Source organism: Crocodylus porosus, unplaced genomic scaffold (assembly GCF_001723895.1).
Source record: "Crocodylus porosus isolate Cpor-Errol unplaced genomic scaffold, CroPor_comp1, whole genome shotgun sequence".
In the NCBI taxonomy this organism is placed as follows: domain Eukaryota; kingdom Metazoa; phylum Chordata; order Crocodylia; family Crocodylidae; genus Crocodylus; species Crocodylus porosus.
In genome coordinates, this window is record NW_017728918.1 from 40,362,101 (window position 1) to 40,379,371 (window position 17,271).

Here is a 17,271-nt window from a genome sequence, read left to right on the forward strand (position 1 = left end):
TAATTAATCATACTTAGGCCTGCATATGGCCTAAAGCTTTCTATAAATACAATTACTTTTCGGGGGGAAGGTGGAGTTGGAGTATAGTCTTCCAATTAAAGCCCAAATCAAAATATTTTTACTCCGGAATGGTCAAGAACTCTGAGGAAAAAATATAGAATGAAATGCTCATGACCAGCATATACAAACAAAACACCATCCCCATACGTGTCCTTAGGAACAGCTCTCCAGCAAACAAGAAAATAGAATAGGATCATTGTCCCTTCATTGAACTTACCATATTGATGGTGCTTCAGTTCCACTTATCTCCAAGAAATCATATCCTTCCTCTAACTGGAAATCTGTAAAGACCAGAGCAATGGTGTCTCCTGGTTCAGCCAAAATGGTCCATGTGCAATCAGCATTATTTTCATACTCTGAAGGGAAATGAGGGCTTGAAATAATTCCACTTGTCCCACGTAGAGTTCCTCCACAAGCACCTTCAGCTGATGAAAACAACATCAGTTACTAATAAAATAACAGTATTTTAAAAGACAAACTGATCTATCCTAAGGTATACTATTGAAAAATAGCAAATCAAATGCATTATGATTAGAGAAGTTTTTAAAACACTGTAATTTACTCAGAAGAAGCTAAGCATAACAGATACATTAACCTCTAGTTTTACTCAATTACTACCCAAAAAGAGTTTTAAGAATACTGTTGTTAGTTTTCAAAGCTAATATATATTTCCATTAAGCAATTCACTCATAATATCAAGGTGGTAGATTGGCTGATTTTTTTTTTAAATTAATCTCCTTGTGTATGGTCAGGAAAACCCAGAAAATACCCATCTCTTGGCTTCCACGTCCACTTATTAGTCAAAACACATTATTAAGAACTCAAGGGATAAAACAAAGCTTGACAAACTTTTCCATATGGCGTAGCCACCTTTTTTTTTCAAAACTTCAAAAAAATAATTAAGACAAAGCATATGCAACAGTTCAAGAACACAGTATTGGGAACGTTGCTTTCTCTTCCTACTGTCCCTCCAAGACTTTTCCCCCTGAACTTTTGCTGCTTCTTTTTAAAATCTATAACTAAAAACAGAAAAGGTCCAGGAAAATATTCTTGCAAATATGACCTATGCTGGGCCAGAAAACTTTTGAAAAACATCAGACAATTGCATCTTCTACAGTGATAGCTACATTGATTCACATGGTACAAGTTTGTACAATAACAACATGTTTTGACCTTTAAGTGAACCTTCATGGTTTTCATGTAATTAGATAATTGCATATTTTTGCTTTACATGATAACTTTGCTTTATAAAACACTGAGCACAGAAACATGTTTTTAAGTCTAGAATGTTGTTTAACACAAAATGGAGGGATAAGATAGACCTTTTTGTTCACTTTCTCTCCCATAGATTTTCATTTAAAGCTTTAAAAGATTCTCTGACTAATATTAGCACTGGATATTAAAACATATATAATTACAAAAACATGTCAGCCATGAAGCTTATTGCCAGGAAAAATTAAAAACTCATTAAGTTGCTTTCAGTGATTGGTAATATGGCTACAAAAGCTAGAGCAATAATAATTAAAAATGTTTCTGCAAAAGTGGAGAATGAGCAGGAGAGAATTGTTTCATTTTTTACCCATTTTATTAGCTTTGCTTAGGATTACCATCATTATATAGTGCTAATCAATTTATTTATCATAGGTGCATTTGAGGCTTTAAAGGCAAATGGCTTGACAAGGTTCCTGGCTCCAAGAACGTACAATCTAATTAGGATACAGCAGCATAAATAATAAAACAACTCACCGTAAGGGTAGAAGTAGAGTTATAGGTAATCAGAACTGAAAGGTTAGATAGTGAAATTAAATTAAAGAAAGATTAAAAGGAATAGAAACTCACTTGAAACATAATAAAAAGGGATGCCATTATGGGGAATAAAGTCAAGAGGGGGAGAAACAGAATTAAGAAGGGAGGAGAAATCAAGGGAAGGAAAGGAAAGGAAAGGAGCCAAGAGACAGAAAAAGGAGGAATTGTTTAAAGCCACGAACAGCAAGACAAGGAACATAACCTTGGAGAGGTGAAGGAAGAGTAAACTATAGAAAGGATTCAAGCAGTTTATAATGTCTTTTGCCATTTGCTAAGTAGCCTTTGAATTAAAAGAAAAACTTTTAAAGTTGTACAGAATGAAAGCTATAGTATGATATATTATGTTATAAACTAGTGTGTATTATAGTATGGTTTTGAAACTGGAATACTGTTAGATGTGAAATTTCCCATTCTCCTCAATAAATGTAATGCACACAGAAGGCTCCAGAAAGTAGTTTCCTTTTTTTTTTTTAAATGCTCGACAAAACATCCCTTGAACAAATTTAAATTTTTCAACACTAATAAAACTTCCCACCCTTCTGCAAAATCAAATTGTTTTTTGGATCCCTCCTTTTGTCACTTTGTAATTTAAGATGTACATATTAAAAAAAGAAAACAAAAAGAGACAAAGAGCAAGACAAACATTTGGATAAAACAAAATATTCAAAAGGCATAGTTCTCAACATACATAATCCAATTCATTTAACATTCTGAAAATTCTAAAACAGGCACTGTCAAACTTTGTGGGGGACTGGGGGACATGGAAACACAACCTTCCTATGTCTTAATATATTTCTGCCTAATAGTATTCAACAAACAGCTAACTAAAAGGACCTTATGATTGGAGAATCTTTATTTTTTGAGTTTGTCTATATGTGTCTTTCACTGCACTATTACTAACTCTACTTGGGAAAGACAAACAGTATACACAAACGATCAGTTTGCATTTTTGTTTGGGCAAGCCTTTCAGCTGAGTCTCTAAACAAACAGAAACTCCTCAGCCCTTCCATAAGTTATAAACATGACTGTAAATCCATGATCACGGCTTTAAAAAGAATTGGCAAAGAAGCTAACTACATTTCAGGTGAGGAAGTTAAGGAGAGGTTAGATTACATTAAAATTGGCCACCCAAACAAACTTAGTTCATCCTTGTATGGATCTTACACTTAGATCCCTAATTAGGTTGATCTTAGTGTGGATTGTACAGAAGTTCCAGGAAGGTTAGATCAGGCAGAAAATTACTGACCTAATTTAATTCATTGTACCTTAGAGGGGCACTAAGTCAGATTGGATGCAGTTAAACCAATCTAACTGAACTTCTGTACACATTCCAAGTACACCCCAGGGCTGGGAAAGCCCAGTCATTTGATCCAGCCCCAGGACTGCAGTTTTCCTATCTCTCCTGCCACCAGGCTATTTTTAGCCCCCTGGTATCTTCCCTGCCCCCAAATGGACAACTTTGTCCCCTCTGGACCCCACCTAAGCCTGTCAACCTTCTTTCCCCCAATACCACAAGCTACTCTTGGTGCCAGTTTTACCAGCATTTACTGATTTTGGGAGCTGACCGAAGAAAGTTGGGGTAGTAGGATGTATAAGTGGGATCGAGGGGTTGATTTGCAAGGGAGGTTGTTTGTCCAGGGAGTGGGTTTGGAGCTCAAAATAGTCCTAGTTTAGGGAGCAGGGGGAAGGGAATGATAGAGCCCCCTGATCCTGCCAACTCCCCTGGGCCACACAAACTCCTGGAATGGAGTTGGTACAGCCCATCACTATCCTGCCAACCCCTGCATGAAGCTGCCAGACCCCCCACAATCTTCCCATGCTTCCCCCAACTCCAACTTACTTCAACTGGTACCAGTGAATGATGGTAAAACTGGCACTGAGAGCAGTTTGTTTGATATGGGGCAGTTCAGCAGCATCAGAGAGGAGCAGCTGGAGGGGCCCAGGACATTTTGGTGGTATTCCAAAGGCTCTCCAATCCCACTAATATCCCCATCTTCCCAAGCCCCCCCCGAAGGACCTTGCTAGCCTCCCAATCTCTCCAACCCCCCACAGACCCTGTTAGCGGTCAATCCTCCCAACCCCCCAAAGGATGCCAATAGCCCTCTCAACCCCACCTACTCCTCCCCCTATACTGACTCACCTTAGATCAGGCACCTAACACTTACCTAATCACTGAGTTAGAGAGGCTATTTTAACTTGATCTAATCCCCAAATTTTTCAGTGTAATGTTTGTTTGAAGCCTTTATAATTTAACTGAATACATTTCAAGTCTATTATGTCTTGAAGTTTCAAGCAGCTCACTTCAGATCATCTAATCCAGCTAAAAAAACAAACTAACTTGATGAATTCTGGGCCAGTACTTCAGCACACAAAGTAATATAGAGATATTGATTTCCACTGGGGTCAGCATCAATGTCAAGTCATACCTGACCTATATAAAAAAAAATCTGAGGAATGGCCAATTTAATTCTCTCTCTCAATTCTTTTTTTTTTCTGTTTTCTTAGGTTTTAATACTGCTGATTGTTTGTGTTTCCTTTTTTAGAGGGAAAAAATTGATTAATTGTAATGTCAGGGTCTTACAGCATACTCAGTCACCAAAATGCTCATCCTTTCTCCTATATCACTAAAGTGTTTGTACTTGTACTCAGGGCAGTAAGCAACATGTACATCACTTGCTTAATCACACACAGTCAGCCACACTTAGCTCACAGGTACTGGCTGTCCCTTTTACTTAGTAGTAGGGTTGGAGAGCAGTTCTAGCTGTGATGGTCTAGACACTAACTATTATAAAGAACTCAGGGAGTCCCTATACAGTTATTCTTGAATTCAAAGACATCATCAAATCCTTTCCATACAAGCTTTAGGGGAAAAAATATAACACACAGATAACACTACGGATTCCCTAAGATATGCAAATAAAAGTAACCTTGGTGGAGGCATCTTATCAAAGTATAGCACTCTCACTGAAGAACTATAAGGCTTTATAGAAATAATTCCCAAAGCATGTGCCACTCAGCAGAAAGAGTTTTCTAAAAGACACAAAGAAGATTCAGAATATTAGATACCTCCCTGGGAAAGCCATGCTTAACCTGTAAGTATCACTAATCTGTACACAAAAAACCTGAACCATGAAGGCATTACTGCCTGCCTGCCAGAAATATCTGCAAGACCATTGACTTCACTCATGTTTAACCATAATATATGGCACCAATCACTCTTACTCACAGCTTCTGTATTTCAAACAAGGTACACTTTGTCCAGACTATGAGCACAGCTGGGGGCACAAAGATGGACTGCCAATATGCCAACATCCATGAACTGCCATGGAGAGGTATAGTCCATAAGTGCATCATAGGCTGTGTATAACACAAGCTATGAGTTACAGGGCATATTATGACCTGACCTAAGCTTGACTTATGTAGCACAGTTAAGCATGCACTGTGCATAATGATATGGTGCATTAAAATGATACAACGAAGTAAGAAAGGACTAGCATAGCTCCAAACCATAACCAAATATGGAAAAAGCTCTGTTAAGAACAAAATCATGGCTAAACTGTGTGACTTCAGACTTCTCTGAAGCTCAGCAAAAAAAACCCAACCCCCCCAAAAAATAGTGAAAGAGAACAGAGAAGCCTGGCCAGTGGACCTGTTTTTCTCCTGAATCCATGACTACATAAGCACTATCTTTATTAATACAAATAAGCCTTTGCTGTTCTGTTTTCTAATAAAATTTTTGCATTGTGACCAGAGGTCACAAGTCTCGCTGTCAACCCCAGGTAACATTAGAACAACAGAAGCGTTCTTAGAAAACTGCACCATCAGACCTGCACTATACCTGCAACACATAGGTGACAACATCACCTAGATTGAACACCTGGATTAAACCACACCTTCAACAACTACCACTCAGCTACAAAATTATCTGTGGAGCTTTCTAAACTTCCTTGACTGGCACCCTACAAGGTCCTTTATACAAGAACACCCCATGGGCCACCATACTTATATACCACAAAAACAGTAAGCATCCCAAACACAGGGAAAAACAAAACATAAACAAACAGCCCCTCCTGCCAATCTTTAGCCAAGCCTCAGATTCCACCACAGCTGCTTCAAGGAGACCACTGATACCACCCACCTTTTCAAGCTGAAAACTTCTTTTAACCAACAAGGACACTCCAGCTAAGAAGTAGAGCACATCTTTCAAAGAGCCACCCATATGTCCTGTGCTGTACTAACTTAAAATACAGAACCCCGCCCCCCCCCCGCCAACCCTGCTTGCCATACACTGTCACACAGAGGAACCCATAAAATCAAAATTACTGTACTTGAAAAAGACAACACCTTGAGAGAAATACTCCCAGTCCTCCAACTCCTGTCTTTAAAACAACCTGGCAGACTTACCCATGTTAGTCTGATGTCATGCAGAAGATAGGGTAGATTTGTATTGTGTATACACACATACAGACACACACACACACACTTTGTGTATAAGGTACAAATATACCCTAACTTCTATTTAAAACAACCTATCAAGTTCACCTAACTCATCCCTGCTAATCAATTCACTAAGCAGAACATGAATCCATCTGAACAGCAAATTAGACATATGCCCACCCTCTGTGATACCCTGTTCTGTTTTACACTGTCTTATTTTGGCACACCAATAACTTCTCTATTTCAACTACCCTTTATTTGTTTTGTAGCTACTTCTCTTTTAACTAGGTTTACTACCCCCTTCTTCTTCTCTAAGTGTCACAATTTATATAATGGAGTTAAACCAACGTTATTGCTTTATCTGATACTTAGCATAGGTTATGTCTTCTTCTTTCCTAGACTTGAGAAAAGGCACTTTGTGCTAAGGAGCTTGTCTACAAGCTCCTCCAAGTACACAGGTGGTGTATATAAATATATAAGAAAAAATGTATCACCAACCAAATCTTGCTTTATTTTTTCTCAGGTCACTATTAGGATACCACTTAAAGAATTGTCAGGGTCCTACTAGGACTGTCTACATGTGAATTTAAGTGCCCTCTAGTTTCATGGCATTCAGCTAATGAGCATTAAGTATTTTTTTTGGCAGGTGTATACATGTGGTGGGACTTGGAACTAACTTTAGTCCCAAGTCACTTCAGCCCTGCCTTGTGGCCACTGGGAGGTGTTCCAGCCTCCAGACACATAGCTGCTAGCATTTGGCAGCCATATTGAAGCCAGAGACAGCTGCCAGATGGAAGCTCTGATCCCTCACAAGCCCCTTCCCCGCTCGAGAGTCACGTGCCCAGCACAAGGGCAGCACAGGCCAGGCCCCTCCTTGCTTACCCAGAATCCTCATGCTAGGGCTGCTCCTGCCCCTTCCCCTACCCTTTCCCCTGAATCTTTCCCTGACAGCAGCACCCAGTGCCCCACTACTCCAGCTTGGCCCCTGCCAGCAATGGCCAACATCCTGCACTTCTGATGGCAATGGTGCTAACCTTGTTGGTCCCAACAGCACCCCCACCCCCAGGCCCCAAGACAGCCGTGCACCCACCAATGGGGGCCAGGACACTGGCTGCAGGAGGCCTTGGCTTAACCCCTCCTCCTGCAATCCCTGCTCCAGTCTGCCTGTCTCACTGTCCACACCCCCCACACCCCCACCCAGTCCCAGCACCACACTCATGACATGCACATGGTTGACACAAAACACCTTTATTGCCCTCACAACCCCCACCCCAACCATTCCTGCTACCCTTGTCAACATATAGAGTTCCTCCTCCCTCCCTCCCCAACACACAGTGCCCCTCCACTACCCTTCCTACCCATCAACAATAAAAAAAAGCTCCCCAGTGTCAACCTATATACAAAAGTCTCAGTCTCTGTCTGTGAGTCCCAGAGCAGGGAGCCATGGGATTGCTGTGCCTAGGGGGCAGAGTCCTGGGGCAGACACCCAGCACTCTGGCCTTAGCTACTTCCCCTGCAGGTCCAGTAGCTGTGGTAACCACAGGAGGTGGAGGGATCATCTGCAGGTAATGCTGGATGGCACTCTTCCATGGAGGGTGGCTCCCCCTCTGCCTGCCCCAGTCCAGGGCCAACACGTTCTTGTGGTGCCATTCCTGGCACCCCCTGGTGTTCATGTGCATGACCTCGGGGCGAGTGGCAGGGCTGGGCCCAGGTGGGTGGTGGTGGACCTGGGGGAGGGGCTGAGTCAGGGACTGTAACAGCCAGGAGGCACTGGAGGGCCTCCTCCCAGGGCTGGGCAGGGGCCAGCTATGGAGCCATGAGTGGTGACCATGCTGTGGTGGACATGGCCGCTGATACCAGAACCAGGAGGCTTGGATGGCCTGGCAGTCAGTGTTCCCCTGCAGCTGGAGCTGCTTCAGCCACTGCTGCTCCAGGGTCTCCATTCATGCCCAGTGGTCCCTCAGCACCTTGTCCCACACCTGTGTCCAGGTGATGTCCTCTTCCCACCAGGCTTAGTCCTATGCCTCTTGCACCTGCTCTGTGCTTGGTCCTATGCTTCCCACTCCTCCGGCACCACCACCAGCCACTGGAACAGGACTATCTGGTATTTCATGTGCTGCTGGCCCAGGTGGCACATTTGTGTGGCTCCAGGAGTGAGTGTCCCAGGGAGCAGGCATGAAATGTTTAATCTGTCTCTTTGTCCACTGTCACTGCTGCTGCGCTCTGGGACAGGTTCAGCCTGGAAAAGAGCATCAGCAGGGCAACAGCAATGGCAGGGATCAAGCGGACTTATTAACCCTTCCCTGAGTTCAAATCTGGGACAGACAGCATGGGTAGCCACAAGTAATTAGAGGGTGGGGGAGAGTCAGTAGGGTTAAAGCCCTGGGAATGGTAATGGTGGTGGTGGAGTAGAAGGGAAATCCCAGGGGTTGGAGGCAACCAGGAGTAGCCCAAGGGATTAGGGGAACAGCCCAGAATGGGATGGTAGGAGAATTCTTACCTCCAGGATCCTTTGAGCAATAGCATGTAACAAAGCTCTTCATTTCTGGCTGCTAAGTAGGCCTGTGGCAGTCCTCTTTGGGCTATAGATCATTCTGCCCTAATCTCCACCATTTTTTCCCCTTCTTATTCATGTCACCTAAGTGTACAAAATGACCCACTCCAAAAGAGGAACATATCATCTAGTAACTAAGCATATGTGAGAAGATTAAGAGTACATGGGTCATTTCAGATAATTTCCTTTCCTTTTTTGTAGTAATTTTATTGCATCCTACAATCAGCAATTTACAGCAAAGGCTGGGGGGGGGGGCGTTATTTTCAGAGCTTTATACTACTATACATCTTTAATTTTCTTTAAAAATAAAATAAAATAAACTTCAGGATTATTGGTTTCCATTCCACTGGGGAGAGCAGACAAAGTAACAACAAACTCCCTGTGCCTAAAGAAGGTTGTTCGTACCTGAAAGTTTGTAAAGAACAATTTTTCCAATTATTTAGTCGGTCTAATAAAAGATATAATGTTTACCCAAAGAACATTTCTCTGCCTCAATAAATCTCAGTCATGCAAGTGATTGTGGGTGCACCTACATATGAAAATGCACCAGGATGGGTTTACTCTAGAGTACTTTACCCACCCCAGGCAGGCATCTAATACATGTGCTGAGAAGCGGGAGCAGATTTGCTGCTCATGGCAGCAGTCTGTTCCTGCCTCTGCCAGCCCTGCATTGGCCCCTTCCAGAAGCCAAGGGGAGCTCTAGGCTCCCCCTGGGTGCTAATGCAGCGGCTGGAAGATAGCCCAGGACAGCCCAGGCTGTCTTCTGGCAGGGGCTGGGAGATTGCTCGACTACCAGAGCCCAGGTGGGAACAGGATACCCCTGCCCTGGCAGCAGGGAGCTCCCAGCCCATTGGTGACATGTAGAGGGTGCACATGGGTGCATGTATACCCCATGACCTTGGCAGTGCATCCCCTGCAAAAAGCACTGCAGAGGCTGCCGGTGGTACCTGCGAGCAGTCACCTCTTGCCACCCCCGCAACACTACTGGCAGTGTGCTGCTGGCTGCTGCCACCAGTGGCATCTGCGGGTGGTGGCCAACCACCATTTGGTGCTCACCACCCTCCCGCCACCAACACTGCTGTGGCCACCTGTAGGAGCTCCCCACTTGCCACCACCATGCCCCTGATGCTGACACCGCTGTTGACACCTGCTCCTCTATCATGACCGTGGAGCTGAGACTAGGAGATTCTTATCTCCCAGCCTCTGTTCCAAGATTGCAAAGCCAAGGCTGGGAGATATGAATTTCCCAGTCCCTGCTCTGTGATCATGACTGCAAAGTAGAGTCTGGGAGCTCCCTGCTGCTGGGGCAGGGGGACATTGTCCCTGCTCAGTCTCCACTGGTGGAACCAGCTCCAGGGGGCAGGGAGCAGTCTCCCGTCCTCTACTGCCTGGTCACCAGTCAGCGGTCTACACATGGCATCTTGCACAGTAATTGTTCCTGAGTAAAATTTGCTACCTGTATTTACAAGTAGAAAGTTTACTCAGGATTAGAGCATATTACTCTGCAGTAAGCATCTGCACATGTAGATGCTGATGCTTACTGCTCAGTAATTGGCTCTAATCTTGAGTAAGATATGTGTAGATGTGCCCAGTATGTTCTTAAGTCCTTATTGAACAGCATTACAACCAGTAGTTGAATCACTCGAGGCTAACACTTTCAAACTTAAACTTAATTTAGAACCTAGATTCAGCTCATCAAGACAATCCTGTTCAATCTTAATTGACACTATTTACTCCTGATTTGGCAGATTATTAAGATTCATTTTACTTTGATAATGATGTAACATAACTGATAAAAACACAGTTGTGATTTAAATATCATAGAATCCACAGTCAGTTATAAAAAAAAAAATCACAAGTCTTTTTTCCCTATACTATGTAACACCAGATCTCTTCCTTGTCCCTTTATCACTAGCAACAGAATAGGTACAGTTAAAAAAACCTTGGCTGACATTTTATGAAGCACCAGCAAGTGACATATTTTGTCATTGTCAGTCACATTATGTAAGTCTTATCAATTAAAGAATAGTGCAGCTTTAGACAGTCTTAAATGAGCCATGGGCACACATTACTTAGTCTGCTTTCTTAAAAGTATCACTAAAACAGCTCTTTATTAAGTGGCAGTTTTCTATATGTGATTCTTGGGAAACTATTTATTTGTCCCTCACTTACTAAAATATCTAACAGCAGAAAACAGATCAATATAAATCATAAATAATTATTTGTATATATTAGTACTAGGTATTCCAGAAACTGTTAATACATGAAAACAGACAAAACTACTTCATGAAATTATACATTTAAATTGCCACTTTATAACACCTAATGATATAAATTTAGAAGTAAAATTGTCAGTGCCAATTGACAAATTATTAACATTCATAATGTCCAGAAACATCATTGGGTGTTAGAATGATATAGAGTATTGCATGTTCATCAGACACATTGAACTGGCAATTAGTTCTTTAACCACAAGACTGCTTACTCCCACTTCCAAATCTATAAAAAATAAATGAATTTCAAAACTGTTTTTGTATGTCTAATACCAAGCTGACCAATGTTTCCATTTCTATCAAAAATGTTGTCCTATTTGTTAGGTGACAGTATTTATTTTGACAGAAAGATGCATGTATACATTTCAAGTCATAGTACAATGAAGAAAATAATCTGTTAACCAGAAATATTCCTCTTTTCATTTCCAAGCCATGTTTAGATTATGGTTAAAAAAATGGGAAGGAAGGAAAAGAAGTCTTAAAATAATTTAGTATTTTAAGAAGGAGCCTTGCTTAAAGTAAAACAACAACTCTTTCCCTGCCCCCTCCACCACATGCACTTTCCCCCAATTAATATTGTTTCAAGTAACAATATTAATGTGTTACTTAGAATATTTCAGATAGAAGAAATGTAAAGGACAAAAATATTCCTTGCTGATTTTCTACATTGGGTAAAATTTTCAGAAGTAACTCAGAACTAGAGCTGGTCAGGATTATGGTAAAACAGGGTGGTCTGAGTACTAGTTACATTCTAACCACTGATCCAGAATAACACACTTGCTTGTAATATAGGTACAATGGTTCAAATCTGTGCATCGCCCAAATTTAGAGGAAGGGCTTGAGGCTGTATTCCCCATATCCAGGGTGATTGTTTTATCCTTTGGGCTAGAGTTTCCCTATCTCCCCTTTTGCATCTCTCTCCTATTAGAGTTGCTCAACTTCACCTCAATTAAATATATATTATGTCACTTGCATATGAGAAGGTGCTTTCGAGATCAAAATGTCAAGGACTTGAATGTGTCCAATTATGGGATTTCTCTTGAAAAAGTGAAACATCTTATGGGTCAAAAAACAAATCCCTTTCCATCTCTACTCAGAATTTTAAGTTTATTACAAGTTAACGGGACCTGTTCTGTTTTCTAAGTCGTCTGTGTCCAGATGAGGGTGGGCGTGTGGTATGTGGTGCCCTCTGCAGCATCACATACTGCACATTCAGGTATTCCTTGTGCTGTTACCTTGGGTTGACCCCAGGATATCTTGGGGTCAAAAAAACCCTGCAGCTTATTGTGAGGCAGAGCATGTGTTGGTAGCATGTGCCATCCAAAAACTGAGGCTGGCCTGCCAGAGCCATGCTCCACCTGCCAGCTAGGCTCCCAGCTGCAGGAGTGCTGTGACTGCAGCTCCCTGAGGCCCCCAGGACCCCAGGTAAAGCTGCTGGGGCTAATTCCCTTGCTGGACCCAGCCTCCCCTACCCCTCCTGGGGTAATCTGCTGTGCACCAGAGGGCATGTGGCACAGGTGTTCCTTAGCAACAAGTTCCTTCTTGTCCCTGGGGAACTAAATATCCATGCTCATGTGGAGGTAGGTGGCATATTCACTTTTGGGGGAAGAACACTAAGAAACAAAACAAAATAAAACTAAAATCTCTTTCTACCTGAGACAGGGTTTTGACAGGTTTACATTTGAGGCACTGCAGGAATGGAGAAAGGAGGGGTGGGCAATCAGTAGATGGCACAGAGGGACCAGACACAGGGTACTGCTGGTTCACCAAGCTGCCATGAGCTGGATCCATCTCCTGAAGGGCTAGATCTGCCCTGCAGGCCACTGGTGCCAACCTCTGCTCCATGTTAGCTACTGGGGCTACAATGGACTTGTTTGTTTTTTCACTTGTTTTTGTTTGGGATGCTTTGTTGCGATTGTTGCAGTTTTTAAATAGGGAAATGTGACTATGCAGCCACAAAAAATTGGTATGGGGCTCTGGGACAAATGTAATCTTTTAAAGTCAGACTAGATTACAAGCTGATAGTGCTGCCTCTTGGAAAACTGTCATGTAAGAAGGAAACTATCCTTAAAAAGACAGCAGGGTATGGATTATTTGGTTCCCTAAATTTCACTAATTAAAAAACATCTCCTACTTTGTATGTCAGTATTTTCACTATCCTACCAAAACATCACTTACTAAACAGCCTGTTAAGACCATGTCTTCTGTTTATATCATCCTAATAGACAGCCGAAGACTATTTTTTCAGTTTCAATAAGGAATCTTAGGCTTCTCCCCAGTGATTTAATAATTAAATTCATTTGAGAATATTGATTCATTTTTAACGCTACATTCTTTAACATAGCAATTCTCCACAAAGATGAGGTAGGTGCCTTAATTTTCAAAATCACAGGTTAACGTGTCTCTATAGCCAAATTAAGAATAGCCCAGATTTTCATACATGCCACTTCAATAATGAGGAAGTACAGCCAGTGTCACTAGGGAATCCTTTCCTCATGAGACATTTCTTTTGGTGAGCTATTTCAGGAAGTTCTGTAGTTTATTAGATCATCTTCCTTCTTTTGGCACTTCCATAATGCTTCTTCATAAACCTCTCTCTTCTATTGCCTCCATTATCTCATCCCTTCTGACTCACTTCTCTCAAAATTTCTATTTCTTGTCCTTTTTCAAAGATACTTTATTTCATAGCCTCCCTCTGCACTATAGATCTGCCCTCAGGTCACATTTTTTTTCTGTTCCCTGGGCTCCAAATACAGAAGGAGCACAGCCGTGACCTGGCCTCTTCTATTCATTTGTTGGTCATGCCTGCATTACTCTATAAGCATTTACTTTTGTATAACCTGCTTTCTTTCCCTTAAGACACTTATCACTGGTGCTTCCACTCTGACACCTTTGTTCTGAATTCAAACACTGAACAGTTCAGATAATGTTGATAAACACAAAAAAAAGGTCTGATGCCTTGTAGACACAATCATCGTTGAAGTTTTCTTTTGACTCTTCATTGCTCTTGTTTAGTTATATAATTCACAGCCAACAAGATGGCAAGGTTGGGCATTTTCAAACCAAATGATTCCCTCAACACTGAAATAGTTTGTGAAAAGACACTGTAAGAATCATCTTTCTTTACAAAGACTTTCCAGGTCCAGAATAGAATTTCTAATTAACACATCCCATTGGAAGACAGCCCAGGGGTTAGGCAACAGATAATCCAGGTTCAAGTCCTTGAACAGTGAAGGTCAGATCAGGGACTTGAATTTATTTCTTCTACATTTCAAGTAAGTGCTCCTGCTACTGGCTAGGCTATTTGGCTGGGGCACAGGAACTATGTTCCTTCTCTCTTTAGTTTTTACTTAGGCTTGGCTTTGCCTAAAGCAAAATTTTGAAGTTTTAAAATGTTCATAGGACAGAAAAACCTTTCTTTGTCTTGATTAACCTTTGGTTCAGCAACAAACATTAGCTACTAAACCATAGAACCTTTACTACCTCAGGTACCAAGCCACCCAAGTTAGTTAAGGATTAGGTAATTGTGTTAGGATATACACTGATGCAAAAGCTATTCTTCTTTGTAAGAATTGTAAAAAGTAATGACCTTAAGACACTTTTCTTCTTTCCTTGAACTGGAAAAAATAATTGCTTTCCTCACCCCTTCTTCTTATAAATCCCTGTTGCACCCCCAGAAATAGTAAATGAATCATTGGTTTAACAACTAGCAGGAAACATCACAGCATAGACTTGTCATAGATATGGTAATGAAAGTGTACATTTCCCATGCTGGCTATGAAGACTCTCCAGTGCAATGAAGAGGCCTAAATAAATAAATAAATAAGTAGTTAACACACGGGCAGACATGCATACATGTGCAGATACACAAAGTTAACTAACCCTCAAAAACTCAGATCTTTTCTTCTGAAGAATTCATTATATGTTTGAGGTAATTACCTTTTTCAGCTTACATATGTTGAATAACTTGCTACTCTTTTAGGCTAAGTATAGAAATTCAGGAAGACAGGGGGAGAAGGAGGTTAGATCACATTAAAAATGGCCACACAATCTGACTTAGTTCACCCAGGTGTGGACCTTAAACTTAGACCCCTAGTTATGTCAATCTAAGTGTGAACTGTACAGAAATTCTGGGAAGATTTGATCAGTCTAAAAAAACCCTAAGGAAAAACTTGTTTGTAGAGTCTCTCAAGGTAGGGTTAACTGTATCTTAAATTGGGTTTGGAATTTTTAGACCTATCTAATTCCAAACTTCTGTACAGTTCCCAGTACAGATGCAGGGCTGGAAAAGCCAACTGCTGGCCTCAGAAGTTCCTGGGCTGCACTTTTCATGTTTCATAGATGAGTGCCTTAACTCATTAGGTATACAATCACAGAAAATTAGGGTTGGAAGGGACCTCAGGAGGTCATCTAGTCCAACCCCCTCCTCAGAGCAGGGCTATCCCCAACTAGATCATTCCAGCCAAAGCTTTGTCTAGCCAAGTTTTGAAAACATCCAAGGACAGAGCTTCCACCACCTCTCTCAGTAACCTGTTCCAGTGTTTTACTACCCTCCTAGTGAGAAAATTCTTTTTAATATCTAACCTAAACTTCCCTTGCTGCAACTTGAGACCATTGCTCCTTGTTCTGTCATCTGCTGCCGCTGAGACCAGTCTGGCTCCATCCTGTCTCATACCCCACTTCACATAGTTGAAGGCTGCTGTTGACCCCGCCCCCCCCCCCCCGCATTTTCTATCCACCTTACAGTTCATTCATCTGGCCATACTTCCTTAGCTTGCCTGTGAGAATGCTGTGGGAGACTGTATCAAAAGCCTTGCTAAAATCCGGGTACACCATATCCACTGGTCTCCCCACACTCACAAAGCCAGTCCCAGAAGGCAATCAGGTTGGTAAGGCATGACTTGCTAACCTGCCTGAATACCTGTACTTAGCCTTAATTTTCTTGTTCTCTCACTATACAATGGATGTGTATTCTCCTTCACTGAAAATTCTTCTCTGCTATGTTTCAGTCACCGTTTTAATTCACAAACTTGATTAATTACTGTTCAATCCTTTTGGGCCTTCTTGATAATCCTGCCTGCATCTGTTAATTTTTCTCCTATTCTAGTCTCCGTATAATGATTATGTTTCTTTAGTAAACAATGCCTTCATTTCATTTCCCCCATACACCTACACCATAACTTTGTTCACAGAGTGAGGGAAAGCTTACAAATACACTAACCCTATTTGTGTTCATAAAGTTAGCAGTCTCTACTCATATGAGTAAAGTCAGACAGAGATCCTTAACATTATATTAGGCTATTTTTACGTTCTTTTCACATTTCATAAATCAGTGTAGTAATTGTAATACTCTGAAATGTAATTTATTTTCTTCATAATTTTATCTTAAAGAACATTCAAGCTGGAACTGAATCAGTGCTCCTGGTTCTGGGTCTCACACAGGATTGCTTTAATGGGCAAAGGGCAAGAGAGACTCTTGGTGTGCACAGAAGAGAAGTGGAAGGGGAGGAAAAATTTAAAGGAGTTAGAGGCCCATCACACAGAAGTTTAAACCTGCAAGCTGAGCTCTGTAACATGCCTTCACCAATACTTGATCCCTATTACAGTTTTTTTTAATGTAATGTTGTCTAAAATTAAATTCCCCCATCAATCCTTTTTTCTCTAGACTAAATAATCCCAGTTCTATCAATTTTTCCTCACAAGTCATGTCCCACAGCCCCCTCACTGCTTTTCTTGCCCTTCTCTGGACTGTCTCCAATTTGTTCACATCCTTTCTGTAGTAGGGGCCCAAAACTGAACACAGTACTCCAGATGTAGCCTCACCAGTGCTGAATAGAGGGGAAGAATCACTTCCCTTGACCTACTGGCAACACATCTTCCAATGCAACCCAGTATTATATTAGCCTTCTTGGCAACAAGGGCACACTTATGGCTCATATTCAGCTTATTGTCCACTGTTACTGTGGACAATAATTAACAATTTCTTTGCCTCTGTCTTCCTAAGTAGGGACCAGTTCAGCCACCTCCCTGCTGGGCCCCCCTTGGGCCCCGAGAGAGACACGCCTGGGCCAGGGGTTAGCGAGGAGTTAGTTAGGGTACTTCTGGAGAGGCTGGACGTGTTCAAGTCCGCTGGTCCGGACG

General features: G+C 41.8%; 1 protein-coding gene across 1 annotated transcript in view; it reads right to left on the minus strand.

Annotated features, from left to right (window-relative positions):
• CSMD1 (CUB and Sushi multiple domains 1) overlaps positions 1-17,271 on the minus strand; it is a 1,867,828-nt gene that overhangs the window by 1,214,302 nt on the left and 636,255 nt on the right. The window contains exon 5 of the mRNA XM_019538151.1: positions 278-485. Within this exon, the coding sequence (XP_019393696.1) occupies positions 278-485 (208 nt within the window). The remainder of the gene's footprint in view (positions 1-277; positions 486-17,271) is intronic.